Below are 23911 nucleotides of genomic sequence, written 5' to 3'. Positions count from 1 at the left end.
ACTGTCAATCAACTACAGAAAATGGTGAGGAGGTGTGGCGGGTGCGGCGAGGCTAATAACATATTTAGCCATTTGCTGAATTATGGATATGTAACATTTGCAGATTCGTTAATCCAATTACAAACGAGCGCTGTGAGCTTCACCAAGCGGGTTGCTCGGGGGTTCGGCCAGCAAGTGGGTTTACAATTATGTTTAGGGGCATTCTAACATATAAACAGATAAAACGCCTGCGTCGTGAGGAATATATGAAACATTTTTTGTAATTTATATTTAATTTAATTTATCCCGACAAAGTCGAACATGGTGCCCTCTTTGTGAACTTTCAACAGCGTTTAATGGACTTAGGGCAGGAATTCAGCAGCAGTTCAAGTAACCTGGACTACTCTATACCAGCCACGCATCTAGCCAGCACCTCGTCTGCTCACGGTGCCAGACCATTCAGATCGAGAAAGCAGCGTCCATGCGATTTATGTGAGACAACTTGGTTTACCTTTGAGACATTTGCAACTAACCCCACTCGCAGGCCGTAGATCTAAGACTCGCTGCTTTATTACCGAATCTGGTCCTCCTTGCAACGAGTGTAAGCAAACGAATAAGTCTTGTACCTTCCAAGAGGCTCCACAGAAGAGGAAGAGGAAGCTTCCACTTCCCCAAGACCAGAATCTACAACCACCGCCAACGACTACGCAGCCACTCCCCTCTTCTAACACGCCCCCCTCCACCACACGTGGCACACGCAAGAGACCTTCGAATTCCGGCACCCAGCAAAACCCTTACGACGAAATTAACTTCACCCCGTACATTCCCTCTGATATGTCTTCTCTCAGCAACGTTTTCGCTAGTCTCGACCTCAGTACCCCTGAATCACATGAACCACATCTCGTTAGTTCGGCACCAGACGATATCTCAAACCTTCTCCCACCCGGCCCTTCTTTAGTCCGGCAGCTCAGCCTCGACCCTAACAGGCCCGTCTTTGCCGTCTTTGAGAGGAAGCCCCACTACCGCTCCTCTTTGGATCCTGGTTTGGCTCTCCTCTCCCAAGTTGACCAGGTACTCGCCCAATGCGACTGCTCCCGAGACCAACTCATCCAGAACTACCTCTCTATTGTCCACCCTGCCTATCCTGTCCTCCCCGATGGCAATCAGACCACCCCACCGTACTTACTCGGTGCTATATACTCCTCAGCGCTTATTTTCACCACCGACCAAACCTCCATACCTATCAACGCTTGGGCTATCCTCCACGTAGCCACACACCCAGATTTCGACAAACCGAAGCTGTCGACTATCGCTGCCAACTTGTTAGATCTCAATGGAAGACCATCGATGGATCCACGCGGTAACTATTTAGTTCTAGCACGCACAGTCGCGCAGGCGCAGCTCCTTGGTCTTCACCTTGACCCCACTGACTGGTCTATTCCGAGCTGGGAGCGTGATCTGCGCATAAGGTTATGGTGGGGGTGTGTCATTCACTCCTCCTCTATTGCCGTATATGAGAATCGGCCGACGCACATCTCGCCCGCAGACACAGACGTACCGCTCCCATCGCTCAATTCTCTCCCCCAGCCGTCGCCCTCAGCGAGGAGTTTCCGCGGTATGTGTGCGTTATGCCATTTGCTAGTACGCACCCACGAGGCGCTTGTCACAGTGCGCGCAAAGCGGCAGAAGAACCGTCAAGAGAAGCTGCAGACGGTGTTCGTTCTCGAGCACGAAGCGGAGAAGTTCTACAACGAGTCTATCCCACTTGAGAAGAGTCCCGGCACGCTTAGTTTCCAATGGGAGATCATGGGACTGAGATTATTTTTGCGCAAGCAAGCGCTAGAATTTCAGCACCACGGAGCTGCACTCCCTCCGCCGGACAAGCAGAGTATGGAGCTTGTGCACATGATGGTGGAGTTCCTTAGCACACTTTCCGAATCTGATATACGCGGTTATTGGCTAATTTATGCAGCGAACCACTTTACGCTGCTGCTGACGGTGCTCATCCGTCTCGCTTTCTATAGCAAGGAGTCGGCCATGGCACCTTTTATACCACATAACACCCACTCGAGCCCGCTTGGACTGCTCGCTAAGTACTCGCTCATCCTTCAGCGCACGGCGAAGAATTACAAGTGGGATCTTGTGCATAAGGCGCTCGAGAAGGCGGCGGATGTAATGGTGCGTTTACGCAAATATCACCGACCTGATATATTGGCGGCGCTCGAGGGAAAATTTGTGTACGATCCGAGCGGCGCTACGCAGCACCATCACAGTCGCTCGGCGTCCTTCAGCGGCGGTGGTGGAGGAAGTGGAGGCGGAAGTGTTGGCGTTGGTGTTGGTGCTGGAGCAGCGGCCGGTGCAGCGGCAGCTGGAGCAAGCGCGAGTGCAGGAAATGGTAATAGTAATGGTAATGCACCTACACAAGTAGCTTCCCAGCCTTCACCACAATCGTCACAAAATGCACCTGGACACACTCACACACCAAGCACATCAACCACTTCACCTCCCACTGCTACATCATTACCTATTAAACATCGCACAGGGAGTCTGGATGTGAATAAGGGAGGAAATAGTTTCGACATGCATCCATGGGATCCGTCGAATATACTATCGACGCTGGATGCACCAAATTATATACACGGTGGAAGTCCATCATTCGTACCGTCATTCGATAGCGGATGGGGTACGCAATTCATGCCGCAGGCGGCGGCGACTAGTGCAACAGGCGGATTGGCGGCTAGTCATGAACTTCCAAGTAACCTGTCGGCGTTGGCTGGGATAGGACCCGATGAGCATCACGCTCAGAGTCACACCCTTCATGCTCACAGAGACCATGAAGTGCACCTCAACACTATGACCCACGATCCATTCTTTGATGATGGCAGCAAGACAATTGGTAGCCTGCATGGCTGGTAGCCAGGGAGTGAGAAGGAGTGTTTTATACTGTGTAATACTGTGTAATACTTGTGTATTATCAATCATCTTTAGTTTACGTTTATAATGAATATTTACTTTTACATGACAAAATTAAGCACTAAACACAAACACTCAAACCATTTCAGAGAGATTAAGTGGCATCTCGTCTATTTGAGTAGCGTAGTACTGCTCAATATCCCTGAGTATCCTAACATCTTCCGTGGTTACAAAGTTGATAGCAACACCCTTCCTACCAAATCTGCCTGATCTACCAATGCGATGAATGTAATTTTCACGGTTACTTGGGAGATCGTAGTTGATGACGAGACTGACTTGCTGGACATCGATACCACGAGCCCAGACGTCAGTAGTGATGAGGACTCTGCTATTTCCACCCCTGAATTCATTCATGATTCCATCCCTATCCTTTTGCTGCATTTCACCATGCATAGCGCTCACAGTAAAGTTAGCTTCACGCATTTTATCAGTAAGCCAGTCGACCTTTTTGCGCGTGTTGCAGAATATCACAGCTTGTGTGATGGTGAGGGTGTCGTAGAGGTCGCAGAGTGTGTCGAATTTCCACTCCTCTTTTTCAACAGCGACGAAGAACTGTTTGATACCTTCGAGTGTAATCTCATCGCGCTTAACGAGAATGCGGATAGGATCAGTCATGAACTTGGTGGTCATTTCGAGTACATCGTGAGGGAGGGTGGCTGAGAACAAGACTACTTGAGTCGCTGGTGGAAGATAGCGATAGATGTCGTATATCTGATCTTTGAAACCAAGGTTGAGGAGCTCGTCTGCCTCGTCGAGGATGAGCATTTTGATGTTGCGCGTGCGGAGGTTACGGCGGCGGATCATGTCGTATACTCTGCCAGGAGTACCGCTGACTACGTGCTGGCCGTGGTCGAGTTTGCGGATATCCTCACCAACACTGGTACCACCGATGCAAGCGTGGCATTGGACGGAGAGGTAGTCACCGAGAGCGAGGACCACGGATTGGATTTGTGTGGCCAATTCACGTGTAGGGCTGAGTCTGTGATTTGTTAGCTGGGATAATCCATGTTACCGCTCCAACTCACACCAACGCCTGTGTATCCCTCACATTCGTATCAATAGCCTGAAGAGCCGATATAGCAAAGCTGCCAGTCTTGCCGGTGCCTGACTGCGACTGAGCAATAACGTCTCTGCCTTTGGTTATAGGTACGATAGCCCTTTGCTGGATGGCAGAAGGCTTCTCAAAGTTATACGCATAAATCCCCCTGATCAAATCCTCGTTCAAGCCCATCTTATCAAATGACGTAGCCACGCTAACCTCCTCGCTGCTCTCAAAGACCAATTTATCGTCGCGTGTGTGGTCCATGGGTGTTGTGAGTGTATTGGAAGACGGAGGGTCGGGTCGGTATATTTGGTGGTGTTCATAATGTACTTGAAATATTTTATTCATTATTTATATTCTTCCTTTAAATTCAAGGCGTACAATTGCTCGATCAACTTTCTCAGCTTGCGATAGATGAACAAAGTGATGGAGTCTTATAAGCACAGACATGTACGCTATACACGCTATATATCATTTAAACAGCTTCTACTTATCTAATTGATACCGAGGTGCAAATTAATCGCAGTTGAGATTTCTCGATTATCACAATAAGGTGGAAAACAACACACAGCCATGGGTAAGTTGCTAGAAGAGCTGCTTCTCCCAACCTACCCTTACATCCCGCTGTACCTGCCGCGTATCCGCAATACTCCATTCATCAAAACTCAAATTAATTTCCTTATTTTTGATTTTAATCCTTCTCCTTAATCTCCTTCCCCAATATTTGGTTCATGGTTTTTCTTGGTTTGATTCGATCCTGCACCTGTACCTTGTTTTCCATATCGGACTCTATCGCGGGGTGACGTGAGGAATTAATTCATTCAACATACACACATATACACCACACACACACACCACTCTTCCCACCACTACTCCTCTTCCAGGAACCCACTCACCCGCACAACCGCCCCTCAGTGATCAAGTTCCCGGCACGCGGCTGCCGGGCGTAGCTTATAAATTTGCGAATCCTTGGCTGCTTTTCCGTAACGTCGTAACGTCTGCTGGGTGTCGAAGAAATAAAACCGAGTATGAAAATGGTACATAATCCGTCGCAGTCCAGTGTCTCTAGCAGTGCTAGTGGTGCGATCAGCCAGGTGAGTTGTGAAGGAGTGTGGAGGTATCCACAAACAGAATACAACATGCAGAATAACTCACACGCACGACGCAGCGCACCAATCAGACAGTCAGCGATCCAGGCGTGTCCAACGTCGATTGCTACTGGAGTTGCGACATCTGTGGCCTCATGTGTAAAGCCCAACACGAGTTCTGCGACGATGCTTTTGTGAGTGTGGTGTGATGTGGTGCTTTGCTACAGTGCTTAGTGCTCTAGTGCAACTTTAACTAACACAGCCGCAGTGCTCGGGTAAGAGACCAGCCAGGAATAGTCGCAGGTGGTTTATATGAAGCATTGAAGCATAAATCATAGCAGCACAACAGCGCATACAAACACAGTGCACAGCTCTCAACGCCCAACTCACCCTCTATGCACAATTCATACCTCCTCCACACCATCCATACCTCTCTTTCTTTCTCTCTATGTACATGCATAAATGTCTACTGTTCAATGTCCATGTATATCCCGTGCACGTCCCGTGCATGCGATTAAAGAGCGAAAAAATAACCAAGACACGTGACGTGCTAAAACACAGTGAACCCTTCCGGATGTAACCGGTTATATTCAGCATCATCGAACAAGACCCCGCTCTTCTCGGACGCCTCTCGCACCATTGCCTTCTCCACGACAGCCACTCTGTGCATCTCCTTGCGCCGGTTCTCCTCCTCTTGAGACGGCAACCCCCGCCAGACCCACGCACCGTTGGTGAGGTCCCACGCCTCGTCGATGAGAGCCGCCTGAGTGCGATACCAGTCGTCCATTTTAAGCCTGGGACGAGTATGAGTGATAAGTGATGGGTAATTACGGATTCGTGACTAGCATTAGACAGCCACAGATGTGACACCTACCAATGCAAAGCCAGCGTATCCTGCGTGATGCTCAGCTGGTTCCAATCTCCCATGTTCCACTTATTATCTACACGCCTGACGCTTTCACTGGGTGAGAGATATGGTAGCATCTGCATCCACTGGCCTGTCCTAGCATCTTCGATGCCGTGCTGGTGCAGCGTTCCAACATCGCTCCCCCCGATCCATCCTACGAGAGGCCAAGAGAGTATATAAGCGAGACCGCGAAAGTACTCCGGGAAGTGATTGCTGCGTCCTGCCGAAGTCCCCCAGTAGACATTCTGATCGCACTGTAGCCCACTCAGTGAGTTGAGGACTGCAGGCACAACTAGCAGGGTATCATCGTCACATTTCGCCACAAACTGCGGCGTGAAGGCTGGGTCGCGCTTGTGCATCTCGAGTAGCGCTCGGAAGTAGGCGTACGATTTGCCGCTGTTCATGTTCTCGCTTGTGGGTAAGGTAAGGATGTCTTTATGCACCGAATGCTCCTGTGCGAGTGCGTTGTTTTGACTATCATGCTCACTCGTGCCCACTACGAACTTGTACTCAAGCACAGCATTACCGACTGCTTCGAAAGTCTGCGAAAGGAGCGAGCGGATTAGCGCACGGCGCGCTGTAGCTGATGGGTCTGGCGTACTGAAGATGCCGATGAATAGCCGCGGTGCATTGTCTGAGCTACAAGGGTAGTGGCTCGGCGGTGAGCTCGTAAGCAGCCCAAAGTCAGGCTCTTCGAAAGATCGCGGTGGTGGATAAACTTCGTTGTAGGGTGCTCGAAAAAGCTCGTTATTCACCTTACTCTCCATCACATCTGCTGGTCTGAAAAATGGCTCTTTGTGTGCCGGCAGGACCGTGTAGAGAATGGACAGTGCAAAGACTACTATAAACAACTCCACAACTAAGAATACACTTGCTCTCATCACGCCGTTTCGTGATTGTATCGAGACAATATAAAAATCAGGTTGAAACCCTGCCAAGACGCTCGCCCAATCAAAGCAGAACATGTGAATATTTAAAATTTATATATTTTCAAAAATAACAAGATAACGTCTTTGGGAAGCAACTCATCATGCAAAAATTTCAAAAGACCCAGCCTAGTTTTGTGGCGCCTCCTTGTAGCCAACACAAGATTCTCTATCCATAGCGGAGAGGATGGAGACCATGAGATCCTTGCCATCCTTGAAGTCCTTCTCAAGTTTTTCACCCAATTCACCCTCTGGGACCTTGACGTCGTCCTTGGAATCGCCGTTTGGCATGAGCAAGCTGAGGAAACCGTCGTCGACGTCGACCAATTGGAACTCAGTTCTCTTGACGTTTGGAACGTCCATGTTGTGGGTGGATGGTGAGACATCCTCGTATTTCTTGCCGGTGAAGATATCCAAGGCAGTAAGGTTGACCTTTGCGTGACCGTGCTTTCCTAGTGGTATTTTGAGCTAATCCTGTAAGCGTACACCCCACATACCAGTCTTGGAAGTGCTCATATCAACAATCTTACAAGGCATGCCCTTGATGACGACGTGGCCGTTCTTTCTCAATGAAGAGCATTGGGCTGGGTAAGTCTGGGCAGCACCGGCACCTGAATTCCCTCATGTCAGCGTAAACACGTATATCACCTGACAGCAACTAACCAGCTGATTCGAAAGTTGGTTGATCCTCGTGGTCGCTCACTGCGTCGTACAATCAGCCGTACTCAACTCTTTTCTCAAAAATTTCTTACTTGATAGTTGTCTAAGAGGAAGATTTAATTCACCCGGCAAATCTCCTCTCGAGTGCGAAAAATTTGTATTAATGAGATAAAACGAGTTTTAGGGGTGTTGTGTATTTTGAATAATCTTTTCTCCTTTGCTTGTTGTAGACCTCCTTTCCGCTTTAGGCTGGGACCATTTGGGTGGTTGCATGTACAATATACAAAGCCATTGAAATGGAGCTCAATCTTTCAGTAGATTCTTATTCTTGTTAATCAATACACGCTTCCTTTCGTATAGCTTCAACGACAGATATGGCGAACGCCTTTTCTTGCTCAATTTCACTCAATATCTTCTCCCTAAGCCTCCAGCAGGCGATGGTATATCTTCCCTAACATCTCGGGAATTTCCCCAGCCTTCAAGTGTGAGATTGCCGTCATCGCTGAATCAGAGTAATGAATAATCTGTTTAGCGAACGGGCAATACTTTAACTTGGTAATCTGCTGGATATATTGTTTGTTGTTGCTTTCCAGTAAACACATTTGTTGCGACAGCCACCACTTTCCTGGGGAGTCTTGTGAGCCGGGGGAGTGCTTCCCATCAACCCAATCCACTTGACCTTCCTAGACATCTTCATGTGCTTGATTTGGCATGTGCGGCCTAAAATGCCCAAGTGGTGATCTGAGGTTAACGATTTCGATTCAACTTGTTTGTTAACGCGAGCTGGCAGTATTATTTAGTCGTGTGTGTTGCATGCGCACAATCAACACTAGTCTTCTAAACTCATCTTGATTGTTTATGTTGTTTAGTTAATACCCAGAATTGATGCCGATACGTGTCGTTCAATTTCAATTGAATGGTCCAAATGCTCGTGATGGGTGGGTGGTAGAGGTGCTCATCTCATGTTCAACTTGAGTTGAAGGCCACGTTGGCTATCCATATTCATCGCAGTCAGTGTATCAGTGTCGTCAGTTTCGTCCGTCAATTACGTAATGCATCAAGTACCATTCATATTACCACTTTCAAACACTAATACAACGTCGTCTAACTCTTACCCCAATCCTTAAGCTTGTGATCCCATGTGTAGATCAAGTGACCTTTTTCATCCTTCTCCTTGCCTGGAACCGAGTGCGGTCTACCATAAGTGAATTTATGTTTGTGAGCTGGGTCGTGAAGGGCTTCAGGGTGTTTCATTCTCGTCACACGTCTATTAAAGTCGCTCGGAAGTACTCTAGCTAGAGCAGCGAGTGGGGATCTAGCCTTAAAGAGGGCATTAGCGGCAACAGCCGAGCTAGGAAGTGCAGCGACAGGTCTGAGTTTATCTGCGTAATTATCCATACTCTCCTTCTCCTTATTCGACTGGTAGTGTGAGGGTGCGGGTGCAGTGGCTTGTGTTTTCAAACCAGCTGCTGGGAACATTCCGTAAAGCGAATCAGCTGCACTGAAATCACTCAACGTCACTGCCGATAACAGCGTGCCCACTCTCTCCCTCTGTACATTCTTGCCATTCGATTTGTTAAGTTGGGGTATTTGAGCAGCACTCGAATGTGCATTGAGGAGTAAAGCGAGGAAATCAGCTTCGGATACACTGTCAGCACCCTCTTTGCTGTTCTCTGCAGTGAGGGGTGTGTATGGATGCAGCGACGATAGCTGCGATTGGTTGTAGGGGATAGGGTTGAGGTAAGGGTCGTAGATGTCTTGGGTGACATCTTGTTGGCGCGCTTTTGGTAGTTGAGGCGTGGCATGTATGTCCTCGGCATCAGGGAGATCCTCAAGTGGATTCTGCGTAGGCAAATCAGGGAAACCGGCTGGAACGAGTTGCGCATCATCTTTGAAGCGCTTTTTGGGTGGAATGAGGGTAGCGTCGTCGACATCGAAAGTTTCTTCACAATCGATTTCCTTTTCCACTTCCACTGCTTCCTGCTGCTGTTCAGATTGGCCGAATAAATCGTTGTCGTCCTCAATGTCCATATCGGATGAAGAGCGAGTGAGGGATGCGGTGGGGAATTCAGGCACTCTATCATAATCGTAGCGCACGGCTCTTGGGCGGAGGTTGTAGCCGACGAATTCTGGGTCTTTGGGAGAGTTAAAGGGGCAGCACCAAACACACAGCAAACGCACCGGATAAAGCCTTTTGGCATTCAATCTCCCAGGGAGACTTGTTGAGGTGGAGACGAGGAGAGTCTTCAATGAGATCGTGTAGACTATCCAAGTAGTTATCGCCTAAAGCGTCATGCACGGCAGAAGCAGCGTCGTGGGTGGAGACATCAGATCTTCTGCCGATGTGGGCGTAATCGGCAGCAGATTGGGCCAAATTGAGGAGAAAGCATTCAAGAACGTGGGTGAGAGACTCGATGGATTGCTGTGATGACCTGTTGAATCCATTCGCAGCGAGAATCCTGAGCACGATGAGACTCAAATAGCTGTGGCTGACACTGGCTATAGAATTTCTATTCATAATTTAATTTAATTGAATTTTGATTATTTTTGATTTCGTCGTTGCTGTCCAACAACTCAACTTAAGAAATTCTTCCTTCTTATCAACGATCACCACAGCCAGCAGAATGATCAGCGTCGAATCGCTCAACTTGAACGATTTCTCTGGTGATTTGAATGGCGCGGTAGACGCTCTCCTCAAGGCTGAGTCTACCGAGGATTCCAAACACCACGCTGAAATTTTGGCAGCCACCCTTGACAAGGCAGGAGTGAGATATTTGAGGTGATTAAATTATAATCAAGTATAATATTACCCGCTCACGCTTATGCCCAGTGACGTCGTCCAAAAACTGTTGAAATCAGCCACAAACAAGAAATCTGGCGATGAGCGTCAATCTGCGTGTATCGCTTTCTTATCTTTATTCAAAAGAGCAAAGGTTCACGGTGGCTTGGAGGTGTTCTATATAGGCACTCTCCCAACTCTTCTCGACCTCGTTGCAGACAAGGGCGAAGCCGTTAAAGATGCTGCTCAATCTGCAATCGATGCTCTGATTTCATTGGTCAATCCATATTCTATTACTTCTCTACTCGAGAACATCTGGTCACTCACGTCTTCTTCCTCCGCCAAGTGGAAATCCAAATCCATGGCTCTCCAAATTATTACTAAACTTGTCAAATCTGGTGGTCCCCTTTGGAGAGGCAGATTCGCTGAACATCTCGGTGAAATCGTTCCTCACCTTGAAGCCGCTATGCACGACACTAAATCTGAAGTCTCATCAGCCGCTAAGAAGTGCTCTATGGCTGTTTGTTCTTTGCTTCAAAACCCAGACATTCTTCCACATGTCCCCTCTTTAGTCAGCGCAATGCAGTCTTCAACCGCTGTTCCTGCTCTCATCAAGCAACTCAGCTCCACCACTTTCGTTGCTGAAGTCGATGGACCTTGTCTCGCCGTTCTCGTTCCTCTTCTTGGTAGAGCTTTGAAAGAAAAGAGCATGGAGACTATCCGTATGACCGTCATCGTCATTGGTAACCTCGTTAAACTCGTCAGAGACCCACGCGTTGCTGCAAGATATTTAGGTGACCTTTTCCCAGGTGTTACCAACATCAAGGAAGGTGCCGCTTTCCCTGAAGTTAGAGCTTTCGCTGCTACAACCCACAAAATTATGGTTTCCGCTGGTGCTTCTTCTTCTAACCCAGAAGCATCACGTTCGAGACCTGAAGAAGTTATCCACGCGTGTGAAGTCTTCAATCGCCTCCTTACTGCCGAGGGTGTTACTACTGTTGTCGCTGCTCCAAAGATTGAAGAGGATGACCTTATCGCTATCACTCTCAAGTACATCTCAGACATGATCGTCGATCTCGCATACGACCGTGACTTTGACAGATCTAAATGGGTTGATCTCACCATCGCTCCGTACCTCCAACACTTCCTCCAAGGAAAGCGCGACGAAGCTAACAAGGTCGCTCAAGAGACCCTCGATGTCTTTTTGGAAATTGACAAAAAGGCCAACGCTAGTACTCTCAACGAGTACGAAGACGATGGGGAAGAACTTTGTCGCACTGACTTTTCCTTAGCTTACGGTGGTTTGTTGCTTCTTAACCACACCACTCTGAGAATCGTACGTGGTCGCAGATACGGTATCTGTGCTGGTAACGGTAAGGGTAAATCCACCCTTTTGAAGGCACTCCGCGATGGTAAGGTTGAAGGTTTCCCTACCCAAGACCAGCTTCGTACAATCATGGTCGAGCACGCTCTTCAAGGTGAGGATGCCTCACTTTCAATTGGAGATTATGTCGCCTCGGATCCAAACCTCAAGGGACTCGCACGTGAGAAAATCACTGAAGCACTTGAGTCTGTTGGGTTTTCGCAAGAGAAGCAGAATGATCCAGTTGGGTCATTGTCTGGTGGATGGAAGATGAAGCTTGAGCTCGGACGTGCCATGTGTATTGGGGCTGATGTGTTGCTGCTCGATGAACCAACGAACCACTTGGATGTTCCATCTGTTCAATGGCTCGAGAATTGGTTGGTCGAGAACAACACCACCATCCTCACCGTTTCTCACGACTCAGGTTTCCTCGATGCTGTGTGCACTGATATCATGCACTACGAAGACCGTAGACTAGTATACTACAAGGGCAACCTTTCTGCATTTGTTGCGCAAGTTCCTGCAGCACAAGCATACTACACGCTCGAAGCGACGTCGATTAAGTTTTCTTTCCCACCACCAGGATCACTCATGGGAGTGAGGTCCAACACGCGCGCCATCATGAAACTGAAGGATTGTGTCTTTGCTTATCCAAATACACCAAGACCCCAATTAAATGGCGTTAGTTGTGCGCTGTCGCTCAGCTCCAGAGTTGGTATACTTGGTCCAAACGGTGCTGGTAAATCCACACTCATCAAGCTCATCACTGGTGAGACGGTGCCGCAAACTGGATCCGTTTACAAGCATCCTAATCTTCGTGTCGGTTACGTTGCCCAGCACGCCTTCCACCACATTGAACAACATCTCGAAAAGACACCAATCGGATACATCCAGTGGCGTTATGCGCAGGGATATGATCGTGAAGTGCTCGAGAAGGAGACGCGTGTGCTCACCGATGAAGATAAGAAAATGTTCGATACTCCTATCGTTGGTAAAACAGGTGAAGCGCGCTACTTGGAGAGAATTATGGGTCGTCAAAAGCTCAAGAAATCTTACCAATACGACGTCAAATGGAAGGGTCTTCCTCATAAGGTGGGATGGTATATTATATCTGAGATAAAATTTGCTGACATAAGATAGATGAACGTATGGCTTCCTCGTGAGTTGCTTATCGACTCAGGCTTCTCAAAGCTCGTTCAACAATTCGATGATTTCGAAGCATCTAGAGAGGGTGCAGGACAGCGTGATAATAAGGCAGAGTTGATTAGAAAGATGCTTGAAGATCTTGGATTGGATGGTGATATTGCGCAGTACAATGAAATATCAGGTCTGTCAGGTGGACAAAAGGTCAAGGTTGTAGTTGCAGCAGCCATGTACAACAACCCACAGATATTGATTCTCGACGAACCAACCAACTTCTTGGATAGAGAGTCAGTAGGTGGTCTCGCAACAGCAATTAACACATGGACAGGAGCTGTTTGTGTTATCTCACACAACCTCGAATTCGTTCACGCTGTCTGTCCAGAGATCTGGAACGTAGATGCCGGTGTATTGTCGATCGAGGGTAAGGCAGCAGAGATAGAAGATGCGCCTGAGGAGAAGAAGGGACCAAAGCCAGGATCTAAGGCTGCTTCTAGAGCCGCTTCAGCTGCTGCATCTGCTGCCAACTCAGCAGCTACATCAGCAACAGAGGACAGCGGATCTAGCGTACCAAAGCCAAAGAAGAAGAAGAAGATGTCTAGAAATGAAGTAAAGGCACAGGAGGAGAGGAGGAGACAAAGAACATTGAGATTCTTGTCAGACTCAACAATTAATGAGCGTGAACCAGACACGGAGTCAGATTAGAAGGGAGAACCAAACCTTGGGACAGTATTTATAGCATTTGTATAGAATAAATTACAGGGTATTTTTAAAGTGTCTTGGATATTCACGTATTACCGCCTTAAGAACCACGTTATAATGAAAATCCAAAAAATTAGAAAGAAGAAGACGGTGTAAATCCAACATCTGCCACTCTGCTTTGTTGACATGTGCTTGAGTCTAGTCATTGTGGTTGATAAGAGGTTACCTGTGGAGTCGAAGCTGTCGTTCATACTGCCCAATTCGATAGCGCTATCTCTCGCTTCTTGACCGATATTTAGAGTAATATCCTTTAGCAACCTAACCTTACTGGATAGGCCTTCAATATGCTGATCATTTTGGTTTTCCATTTCCTGCGTAGGCCTAGTATGGCTATAGAAAGGGGAATCTGAGCGGTTTTGAGTGCTGAACAGGGTAGCTCTATCACGTAAATGGGAATCTGAATTGAATCTGTTCAAGTGGTCAGAGGAGTTCTTTAAATCTATGTTGTAGCCCACCTCGAGCTCATCGTTGTAAATAACAACCAACAGCTTGAGCAGCTTGGATTGAACAGCTTGTGCTTTAAATGACACCACCAAACCTCAATGAAGATCTAAGGAATAAGAATATTCTTAATTGGAGTGATTTTGATGTCGGATGTTGGTTACAGCAGCTCAATTACCCACAGCATCTGCACATGTTCAAAGGTGTGTGTCTTTTATATCATCATAATCATCTCAATTCCCCTAGAAAATGAGATTTCTGGTGAAATCCTCGTTCATTTGGGTGAGCTGCTGCTTGCGTTAGTGTTCCACGCTAACACCCGCTGCTAGACCATGAAGCACTCAAGGATCTGGGTATTATATCCGTTGGAATCAGGCTTAACATTCTACGTGAAATTTATCATCTCAAGCTCTTTTTTGATATTTCTGTTGAACCAGAGCACTATGTACCACCTTGTATGTCTCCAGTCTATCAGATAACAAGACATTTGCTCACTCAAATTCTTAGCTGAAACCATAAACCAATCTAAATCCTCATCTTACAGCCAATCTAACCTTATAAACAAGGTGTCCGTCCACGACGATAGACTAAACGCTCTGGAATCTGATTACAGGAGGTTATTCAAGTCCTTCGAAGCTACTTACGATGAGCTTATGTGTTTGAAGTCTGATAGTTCCTCGAAACCTTCCAAGCACCTCGACGACTTGCTCAAATCCCCCGATTCCGAACTTGAAATTTCTCCAAAGACTATCACCGTTTCCCCTGCTACCACTTCCGCACCAAGCTCTGCTCCCCCAAACACTTCATCCACCTCTGCTTCCTCAAACATATCTGAGACACTCAAAGATGACGACAACGAGGATACCAGGGATTCTAATAACTTGAAAGACACCACCAGACTTCTCAGGCAGGCTTCTCTTGGTGATTTATCCCGTGCTAGATCTGGTAAAGCTAAATCAAACGTAAAAGTTAAGCTCGATGACAGCTGCTGGACTGTCCTCCCTGCTGCGCTCAAGAAATACAAAATTGATGATGATTGGACTAAGTATGCCTTGTTCATTTGCTGTGAGTGGGGCTGCTCCTTATCTTGGACTCTCATTCTCATTCTCACCCCTCAAAGATGGTAAAACTGAACGTTGCTTGTCATACGATGAGCGTCCTCTGCAGCTCTTCCAGAAGCTAAAAGAACAGTCTCAGCAACCCGTCTTCATGCTCCGACATATCAAGGAATTGAGGTTGGTGTTTTAATTTTCATGGTTATTATTCTTATACTTCCTTCAGATCACCTATATCTATAGCCTTGCAAAAGCAGCGATCTAGACGCGAAGCTAACAATACCCTCACTCCACCCTCCAGTAGTAGTAATCAGCCGCACTCGTCACTATCCAGTGCAAACGCTAACGTTACTAGCTTCCGGAATGGTAAACCACTCGCTGAAATTTGTAGCAGTGAGGAGATACAAGGCTACGCTATAGCCATATACCCATACACTGCGGATAGAGAAGATGAATTTGACGTAAATGTCAGTGATCAATTTGAGATAGTGCAACGAGCCAAAGGATGGTGGGTTGTACGCAGACAGGCTAAGAATGAGGTTGGATGGGTGCCTACGGGGTGTTTGCTGGAGGTCTCCAGTCTATCCAACGATGCCACTCAGATGCAAATTCTCAGCAACAGCTACGCAGCCACTGCGCTGATAAAATACACTGCCAACACACACAACGAATGTGGGCTACACAAGGACGACAAGCTGAGGGTTTACAAGAAACATAACCACTGGTGCTACGTGGTGAAAGAGCCAAATGGAGAACGCGGATGGACTCCTTCGTGGTGTGAGTTGGGTGACTTGTGGATGATATTTGCTCATTATAACGCTTACAGACATTTCAAGCAACAAGTCACGCGAAACGCATTCTTCTAATCCACCGCCTTCCAGTCAAGCTCAAATGCCGCTATCTGCAGCACCCATCTATAAGGGCTTCTCGTCGCCATCGACGCCTGGCTAAATAATTTAAATTACATAATAAATAATTATTTATACATCTTGAACAGCGACAACGACGACTGATGGTCGACCCAGCTGAATTGCTACCACCGCTCAAGCAGGCGCTGGATAATAGCGGACTCGATCCAATAAGTTGGGTTTGCGTCTATTATACTCCTCATCTCACCCAATTCCAGTCGCTGTCCAATCTCTCGATGTACTCATCACCATCTTCCGCGACGAGAGCGTAGATCCTCTGCACAGACAGCACGCTATTCTCTGCTTGGCCTCCGCATACCATCATATTCTTAAATTCTCGTGCGTTCTGTTGATTCAATACGGCCGATTCTGACCTTGCACACAGCGCGGTTAATCAAGGGCAGCCACAAGGCTGGAATAAGCTGCAAAGCGTAAAATCAGCGATATTTGCTTTGGTTGAGCAGAAACACGCTCCACTCAGTCTACGTCTGTCTGCTATCAAGTTTGCCCAACGGTCCATCGTCGTCCAATCGCGTCCACAAGGCAGAACATCGTCGAGGGATGTCAACGTATCTCTCATAGCTGGCAATCACCCCTTCATCGACACAAGAGCCCTCGAGAGTGAGAATACTCGCACACTACACTCCCTCCTTACTTTGATATTTACCCCACAAAAGCTATCCATCGTTACAGCGACTATTAATATATTGGGTGTTTTGGCCAGACAGCGGCCTCAGTACGCAGCTGCAATCGCACCAGCTCTCGCGACTTGGACTCCGGCACCCCTCCAGACTATGGTCACGAATCCTTCTCAGCTCAAATCTGTCGATAAGTTGCTCTATGGCGTGCTCAAACATCTCGTTAAACTTGGCCTCACTGGTAACAGCACACCAACCGTTATGGAGTCCCTGTCGAAGCAAGCTCAGCGGATTGAGCAGCTTACTAGGGATGAGCAATCGAGGAAGAAGGCTATGAAGCGTGCAATGGCTGAAACTCCAAGTCTTAAATCTTTAGATCTTAAGCGTCAGCGTACAAATGACCACTTGCCTTCAGTCTTTGCTGACAGCTCATCTAGGATGGACATTGACGTGACGAAGCTCCCACTCGAGAGTGTCATTGATGGGCTTATAGAGAGTCTTGAGAAAGTCAGCAAACAAAGTCTTGAAAATGCAATAAATAAGTCGAGAGAGAGAATCAAGACGGAAGAGAGTTCCCAATCCACCACCCATGTATTACCATCTCGTCCACAGCCAGGTCCATCTAGACAACTAGAGCCACAATCGCAACCATTTGCGCAAGATGGGATGGATGTTGACGAAAAGCCTATCGATCCGCTAAAGGTAGATATAGACGATGACGAATTGGAAGATGATGTGGAAGGGATTAATAGAAACCTCAATGACACTGTGGCGCCATTTGGAGAGGCACAGCAAGCCATCCAGAGTCAGAGTCAGAATCAGAATCACAGCGAAAATGAACAGGGTGCCACCAGAATGCAAGGTGTTAAATCAAAAGCTCAGTCTCTGCTTAGCGCCATGCAAAAAGTGCAACATCCAACCAACCTCGATAAAAGAGATAGATTACTCGTGATCAGGAATGCTATCGGAAGGATATGTAAATCTATCCCACACAGTGCTCTTACCGAGACTGCAGATGAAGATATTCGCAAGTCAACGTTAAAATTTCAAGGCAGGGATCTGTGGTCTGTTGTTTTAGTAAGGTTGCTCACTCGCGGTCTGTCGTACGTTGGAAACCATATCCAAGACGAGCAGTTACAATTAGAGAAACGCGCTCGGGAGACATTAATAGATTTTATCAGTATGGACTTCGACAGACGATACAACATTGCTATTCTCTGGCTCAATGAAGAGTGGTTCAATTATACCTTGCTCAAAGATACAGAAGAGAATGCGAGTCTGGATGGATACAATGAGTTACTGTCGCATATTATTGATCGTCAGATTACGCAATTATCGAACAATAATTCCAATATAACAAGCGCGGCTTTCGTCAAATTTGTGATGGATTTGCCAATCATTAGTCAGGATTCTTTGAATAAAGTGCATAAGATTTGCTTAGATAGTGAGAGTTTGAAGGCCCCAGTGGGATTTATTATACTCAGGGAACTAGTCGCGATGCGCTTGCCGGTGCGACAGGCTTCACTTGAGATACTGCTCACGCTCGCCGTGCATCCTGATTTGAAAACGCGTCGAGCGGCTGTCAACTCTGTCAGGAAGTGGGTTCCGGATAACGAGAAGCTCACGCCTATTGTTCTCGATCATGCCTTGAAATCTCTTCACAGCTTGTATCAGGACCAGCAAACTTTCCTTTCGAGTCTCGACGTGAAGAAAGAAGAAGATGGTACGCGAACTGATTTTGGAATTAATCAAGAGGCAGACGTAAAGCTGGATAATGATGATCAGCCTATGAAGCAAGACGGTGGTGCGTCAGAGAATTCTCAGAAAGAGAGCCATGAAGAGGGAGTAACATTATCTCCCAAAGAGCGCGCTGCTGCCATCGACACAAGGATTTTGGAGAGATCAGAATTAGTCTTCTCGTTGTGTTTGAGACAAACGGAAATTCTTAAAGATATTTTTATTGTTTACACGAGACTATCTCCAGAACTTAAAGATTCGTTCGAAAAAGCGCTCACACCTATGATCAGAGGATTGGGTTCTTCGAATCAGAATCTGTTGGTTATTTTGAAAACTTTCGATCAGGATTCTGAGCCATTAGCACTACGCATCTTGAACGTGTTGACTGACTTTGGCAAAGAGAAACCTAGTGCTGAGCTCGTTAAGTTTATAAGAGAGTTGAGCGCTGAACGTGAAGGTAAAATTGATCCGCGCTTCGTCATACCCATTTTGCAGGAGCTTTCAAAGGTAAGTGTTTTACTGAGAATATAGCAAGGTTAACAACTCCTCAAGGATGAAATTATTGCTGAATTACCCCGCATCGTTAAACTTCTCAAGAGCGAGGAAAATAAGCAACTCATCAGGACTGTCTTTAGCTCCGTTGTGGAACCTCCTCAATCATTCGGTAGTGTGAATACCAACGTCGTCCGTGTCGATAAGGATAAGCCAGATAAGATAACACCGGCTGAGCTGCTGACAATACTTCATGAGCGTGAGACTGAGATCGGTCTGAAGGAGACTATAATTGGTGGGTATTCCGTTCACGTTGCGACTCGTAAATCTAACAAAACACTCAAGCAATTGCTATTTGTTTCTCGCTCACAGACATATTTAGATCAGATGTTTTGGCAATTTTCATGCAATCAATGTCTGAAGTCAAGGTACTACCTAAGCTCTTCATGCGCACTGTGATACAAGCAGTTACGACATATAAAACACTCGTGCCATTTGTATCGACAAACTTGTTCTCAAGGTTGATAACAAGGAAGATCTGGCTGATGCCTGTAATGTGGGAGGGATTCGTACGCTGTGCAAAAGTAATAGCACCTGCATCTTTCGGCGCTTTGCTCCAGTTGCCTCAAGATACGCTCAAGGATTTAGTCAAAAAGCAACCGACGCTGCGACCAGGATTGTATGACTTTGTTTTGCGCAAAGCACCCAAGTCTCAAATACTCAGAATTTTCGATGATATTCCCGCTGGGCAAGCTACACCACCACCATCAGCTAGTTGATTATGCCTAAAAGAGGGAAGAAAAAAAGAAAAAAAGAAGAAAGAGCAATGTACTATCTATTCCAATCATTCAACTGTCTGCAAAGAAAAAGTTTGTGTCGCGTGGCGGAGGAGGCGTTGGGATGTTGTTTGGTATATCCATATTCTCACCAGCGAGATCGAGAAGCTTGATCTTTACGCCGAGATCTGTGAGCGTCTGTGAAGTAGAGTGAGTAGTTAAAGAGAGCGACAGAGTGTCTTACATTTACCAAATCACTCGACTGGCCCGTCATAGACGAGGATTCGTCGAGGATATAGCGCAAACCATCGTACCATTCCGAGTATTGGGAAGCAGTAACTGGGATAAGCTCAGCGACGACAGCCTGCTTAGAAACGAAAGTGAGGATGTTTATCGTCGAGGTGAGGCTAGCTGTGGATGATCCAGCGAGTTTGGACTGAACGGATGTGATTGAATCCAAATTAATGAAATCTGGAATACTATCAAGGCCATCTGGTGTATCGCAAGTCTCCAATGCGTCAATATAGTGAAGATGTCGCCTATTCGGGGAAAGTCTTAAGTACTTGTATCCACTGAGTTTATTCCTGCTCTCCTTAACATTCCTGGGGCGAAGGCATTAGCGCTGACTACAAATACGCATTTCAGCTCACTTGAACCATGCGCCTTCAAGAAGACAGTTTATCCGTTGCTGTCCAACGAACCTGCTTGCATCACGTACTAGTCGCTGCCTCAGTGCGCTGTAAATATAACATTTAGCTGTGTGTATATCACGACCAAGATTGAACTCACCGAATCGGTGGCTTCGAGTACAGCTCGTCGTCGTCATAGCGTCGTGAACTTTACAATGCCATTTGAGAATCGGGCGGGGTGCCGGAGAAGTCGTAGACCCACTTATTATCATATTCCGCCATTAAAGCCTTATGACTTGAAGATCGCAGCGGAATCATTAGATTACCAAATCCAGTTGTTGATTATACGTTTTAAAGAGAACGGCCATGAGATATGACAGGCTAGCGAATGACAGTGAGAGCGATAACGAGGGTGATGACCGTGGCAATGATTTTGATCACTTTGAATTGGAACCGCTGGCTGGTTCTGAGCGTGTACAGTTGCCTAAGGATGGCCAACGAGCTCGCTCGAGGCACAGCTCGATTATCGACGCTGTAACAGCAATCGTACCAGAATCTGATGATCCTTCACTCCCTACACTCACAATTAGAGTCATCGTCATTGGCTCCGTCTTTGTTAGTCTTGGGTGCGTCATCCGATCTTATTCCGGTTCCAGCTGATTGGGATGTTAGGGCGGCGTTCTCGCAGCTATTTTACTTTAAGGTGGGTGTGAGTGCATGTATATACGCTTGCTCACAGCATTCTCCAGGTACGACCGTGTTTAACTTTTCTCTCCCGTGGCTGACACAGTCAGGACAATGCACCTCAATGGAACCCCTTCATTGTTCTACTCAGCTCTTATCCCGTTGGAAAACTGATGGAAAAGTCGATGCCGCACCGCCGTTTCCTCGGTATCAACCTTAATCCTGGCACCTTCAACATCAAGGAGCATTGTTTAATAAGCATTTTAGCAACTAGCGGGTGGGAAAAGGTGTATGACTAGCTTATTGTTTTACTAACAAGTATTTTAGCGGGACTGCTGCTTATGCTTCTGATGTTTTGGCTATCTGCACACTCTACTTTAAAGTCGACTTCCCGACCTGGGTCGCTGTTGCCCTCATTTTGACATCCCAATTCATTGGATACTCGTTTGCCGGTTTGGGATACAACATCTTGGTCAAACCACTCAATGTAAGTCTTGATCATATTCACCATTCACGCCTAACGTGTATTGCATAGATGGTATATCCAGCCAACCTACCCACTATCAGCGTATTGACCACGCTTCATGAAACCAATCAACTCAAGAGGTCAAAGGTAGACAAGAAACTTAAATTTTTCATCGTTTCCTTCGTTGCAGTTAGTCTTTCACTTTGGGATATCTACCAAATTGCTGAAATAGCTTCAGGTCATATTATACCAGCTTCTTCCTTCCCTTTTCGCACCAACACTAACGAGCATCGCATTTTTATGCTATTTTTCCAACAACTGGGTTATGCGCACGCTTGGTAGTGGCTATCAGGGTTTTGGAATGCTCGATTTTAGTCTTGATTGGTCTGCATTGTCATCCTTGGGCCCTCTCTACACACCCCCTGATGCACTGTTCAACATGTGCGCTGGTCTGGTGGGAATGGTGTGGATAGTCGGACCGTTGATATATTTTACAGATTTTTGGAACGCCCTCTCATTCGACCTGCCAATGTCGACCGGGCTATTTACGAAGAATCACCAAGCGTTCGATGTTCAAGGTGTATTGACACCTGATCTAAAGCTCGATTTGAATAGCTGGGATCAGCAAAAACCATTACTTCTGACACCATACTTTAGTGTATTCTACTTGTGCTCATTCGCAACATTCACAGCTACAATTGTTCACGTTATCTTGTGGTATTCGGGAGATATCAAGGCTTCTCTCTTATCAGCGAGAAAGGAAAAAACCAGTCAAGAGGAGGTGGCACAATCAGTACCAAAATCATACTACATATCTACTTTCGTTATCACATTCGTCGTCGCTGCTATCGCATGCGCCCAACCTATCATTCAGTTACCATTCTGGGCCTTGTCGCTATCAGTGCTAATGGCAGCCGTGTGCTTGATACCACTTGGTATTATTAGAGCTGTTAGCGGTCAGAGCATTGGATTGAACGTACTTTCAGAGCTAGTGATAGGTTATATAATGCCGGGTAAGCCAGTGGCTAACGCCGTCTTCAAAACATTCGCGTACAATTCTCTGTCTCAATCATTGGATCTGATTGAGGACTCCAAGCTAGGGATGATGATTCATTGTCCTCAAAAGGATGTATTTATATGTCAATATATCGGCACAGCAATTGGAGCAATTGTGAATTTTGTTGTTCTACAAAATGTCATTGATACCAAGCGACCATACCTCGACGGTACTCTAGTTGATCCGACAGGTCAATACACAGGAAGATCACCGCGTATAATGTTCTCTGCATCAGTTATTTGGGGATTGGTAGGACCTGCAAGATTTTTTGTGGGGAAGTACAAGGTATTACTGATAAGCGGGTTTATATTGGGATTGATATTGCCAATATTGACGTGGGCAGTTCATAAGCGCTATCCAAGGCTTGGATTCAAGCATATATCATTTCCCCTGATATTGTTTGGAGCAAATTTGGTGCCTCAAATGCCTGCAAACGTGATAGTGTCATTGCTTATCGTAGGATATATATCACAGTATGTAGTTAGGAGGAAATATCCAACGTGGTATGCAAACAATTTTATACTAAGTGCTGCATTGGACGCAGGTACTAGTATCTCTGCATTTTTCGCCTATTTGGCACTACCTTGGATTCTGGTCATAGTACCGATCTGGTTTCTCAATCCGTCCGGAGACGCTGAGCATTGTCGGTGAAAAGATGAGAATGAAGGAGAGATAAGGGATTACTCAACTGTATAGATATAAAGTAATGTAAATGTATATTAACAATAAATAGTTTTGAATCAAGTTAGGCTATGTTACCTTGAAATCGAGGTGAATATTTTACAACGAGCGGTTCAGACAAGTAAGATTAGAAAATAGCGTCTAAGCATAAACAGCCGAGAACACCTGCACAGCATGCAGCTAAAGCGGCTGAAAGGGATCGTCAGGTGAATGAATTAGTTATTGATGAAAAACCTCACCCATGCAGCCACCACCTGAGCCCATACCACCCATACCACCAGATTGTTTACCGTGCTTGCCTTGAGCTACGTACATAGGTTGCTGGTACTTGAAACATACGATTAGATGATTAGGTTAAAGTGGGAGTGCATCGCAACTTACACCAGGCTGTTGAGGATATTGTTGATTTGGGTAAGGTTGTTGACCATATGGCTGTTGATAGCCACCACCGCCTTAAATGTGTGTTAGATATGTGAGGAGCTGGACCACCAAACACACCATAGCCTTGATTAGGAGGAGGAGGAGGATAATAGCCGCCCTGGCCACCTTGAGGAGGTTGTTGAGAATAAGAATTTGGTGGCTGTGATCAATTAGACTAAATGAAATGCACGCCAAGCAATTTGATATACTGACGTATTGTGGGCCACCAGCGTGGTAATACTGAGTGGATATCAGTTAATTGGACCTTAAAGAAATCCCCCACTTACATCCTTAGCAGACATTTGTAA

General features: G+C 46.5%; 12 protein-coding genes across 12 annotated transcripts; 6 read left to right on the top strand and 6 right to left on the bottom strand.

The window, feature by feature from the left end:
* Positions 1–335: 335 nt before the first annotated feature.
* On the top strand, positions 336–2895 carry J056_002032 (uncharacterized protein; the record flags this gene model as incomplete). The annotated part of the gene is made up of 2 exons (XM_009267896.1): positions 336–471; positions 524–2895. The coding sequence occupies 2 exons, from the start codon at positions 336–338 to the stop codon at positions 2893–2895; spliced, it is 2508 nt and encodes an 835-aa protein (XP_009266171.1).
* A 167-nt stretch (positions 2896–3062) lies between these two features.
* J056_002031 (ATP-dependent RNA helicase FAL1) lies at positions 3063–4258 on the bottom strand (the record flags this gene model as incomplete). The annotated part of the gene is made up of 3 exons (XM_009267895.1): positions 3063–3094; positions 3150–3931; positions 3978–4258. The coding sequence occupies 3 exons, from the start codon at positions 4256–4258 to the stop codon at positions 3063–3065; spliced, it is 1095 nt and encodes a 364-aa protein (XP_009266170.1).
* Positions 4259–5028: 770 nt separating this feature from the next.
* J056_002030 (uncharacterized protein) lies at positions 5029–5398 on the top strand (the record flags this gene model as incomplete). Its single annotated transcript, XM_009267894.1, has 3 exons — positions 5029–5088; positions 5163–5276; positions 5351–5398. 3 exons carry the CDS (start codon positions 5029–5031, stop codon positions 5396–5398), a joined length of 222 nt encoding a protein of 73 aa, XP_009266169.1.
* Positions 5399–5632: 234 nt separating this feature from the next.
* On the bottom strand, positions 5633–6870 carry J056_002029 (Beta-1,3-galactosyltransferase pvg3; the record flags this gene model as incomplete). Its single annotated transcript, XM_009267893.1, has 2 exons — positions 5633–5876; positions 5957–6870. The coding sequence occupies 2 exons, from the start codon at positions 6868–6870 to the stop codon at positions 5633–5635; spliced, it is 1158 nt and encodes a 385-aa protein (XP_009266168.1).
* A 174-nt stretch (positions 6871–7044) lies between these two features.
* Positions 7045–10093, bottom strand: J056_002028 (Eukaryotic translation initiation factor 5A; the record flags this gene model as incomplete). Its single annotated transcript, XM_009267892.1, has 5 exons — positions 7045–7367; positions 7413–7526; positions 7579–7617; positions 8685–9710; positions 9757–10093. 5 exons carry the CDS (start codon positions 10091–10093, stop codon positions 7045–7047), a joined length of 1839 nt encoding a protein of 612 aa, XP_009266167.1.
* Positions 10094–10199: 106 nt separating this feature from the next.
* J056_002027 (mRNA export factor elf1) lies at positions 10200–13562 on the top strand (the record flags this gene model as incomplete). The annotated part of the gene is made up of 3 exons (XM_009267891.1): positions 10200–10354; positions 10406–12809; positions 12858–13562. 3 exons carry the CDS (start codon positions 10200–10202, stop codon positions 13560–13562), a joined length of 3264 nt encoding a protein of 1087 aa, XP_009266166.1.
* Positions 13563–13651: 89 nt separating this feature from the next.
* J056_002026 (Protein transport protein bet1) lies at positions 13652–14085 on the bottom strand (the record flags this gene model as incomplete). The annotated part of the gene is made up of 2 exons (XM_009267890.1): positions 13652–14027; positions 14075–14085. 2 exons carry the CDS (start codon positions 14083–14085, stop codon positions 13652–13654), a joined length of 387 nt encoding a protein of 128 aa, XP_009266165.1.
* A 57-nt stretch (positions 14086–14142) lies between these two features.
* On the top strand, positions 14143–16066 carry J056_002025 (Protein STE50; the record flags this gene model as incomplete). Its single annotated transcript, XM_009267889.1, has 7 exons — positions 14143–14263; positions 14307–14342; positions 14390–14515; positions 14568–15125; positions 15181–15295; positions 15342–15892; positions 15942–16066. The coding sequence occupies 7 exons, from the start codon at positions 14143–14145 to the stop codon at positions 16064–16066; spliced, it is 1632 nt and encodes a 543-aa protein (XP_009266164.1).
* Positions 16067–16127: 61 nt separating this feature from the next.
* On the top strand, positions 16128–19669 carry J056_002024 (Symplekin; the record flags this gene model as incomplete). The annotated part of the gene is made up of 5 exons (XM_009267888.1): positions 16128–16197; positions 16242–16362; positions 16409–18905; positions 18951–19185; positions 19236–19669. The coding sequence occupies 5 exons, from the start codon at positions 16128–16130 to the stop codon at positions 19667–19669; spliced, it is 3357 nt and encodes a 1118-aa protein (XP_009266163.1).
* Positions 19670–19738: 69 nt separating this feature from the next.
* J056_002023 (Engulfment and cell motility protein 1) lies at positions 19739–20613 on the bottom strand (the record flags this gene model as incomplete). The annotated part of the gene is made up of 5 exons (XM_009267887.1): positions 19739–19864; positions 19911–20268; positions 20317–20403; positions 20456–20503; positions 20558–20613. The coding sequence occupies 5 exons, from the start codon at positions 20611–20613 to the stop codon at positions 19739–19741; spliced, it is 675 nt and encodes a 224-aa protein (XP_009266162.1).
* A 48-nt stretch (positions 20614–20661) lies between these two features.
* On the top strand, positions 20662–23153 carry J056_002022 (Oligopeptide transporter 5; the record flags this gene model as incomplete). Its single annotated transcript, XM_009267886.1, has 6 exons — positions 20662–20921; positions 20968–20998; positions 21090–21256; positions 21307–21466; positions 21515–21634; positions 21684–23153. 6 exons carry the CDS (start codon positions 20662–20664, stop codon positions 23151–23153), a joined length of 2208 nt encoding a protein of 735 aa, XP_009266161.1.
* Positions 23154–23310: 157 nt separating this feature from the next.
* Positions 23311–23905, bottom strand: J056_002021 (uncharacterized protein; the record flags this gene model as incomplete). The annotated part of the gene is made up of 6 exons (XM_009267885.1): positions 23311–23372; positions 23423–23510; positions 23565–23635; positions 23682–23763; positions 23817–23843; positions 23891–23905. The coding sequence occupies 6 exons, from the start codon at positions 23903–23905 to the stop codon at positions 23311–23313; spliced, it is 345 nt and encodes a 114-aa protein (XP_009266160.1).
* Between the last annotated feature and the right edge of the window lie 6 nt (positions 23906–23911).

Source organism: Wallemia ichthyophaga (genome assembly GCF_000400465.1).
Source record: "Wallemia ichthyophaga EXF-994 unplaced genomic scaffold scaffold2, whole genome shotgun sequence".
NCBI classification, from domain to species: Eukaryota; Fungi; Basidiomycota; class Wallemiomycetes; order Wallemiales; family Wallemiaceae; genus Wallemia; species Wallemia ichthyophaga.
This window is presented reverse-complemented; position numbering and strand designations above follow the sequence as displayed.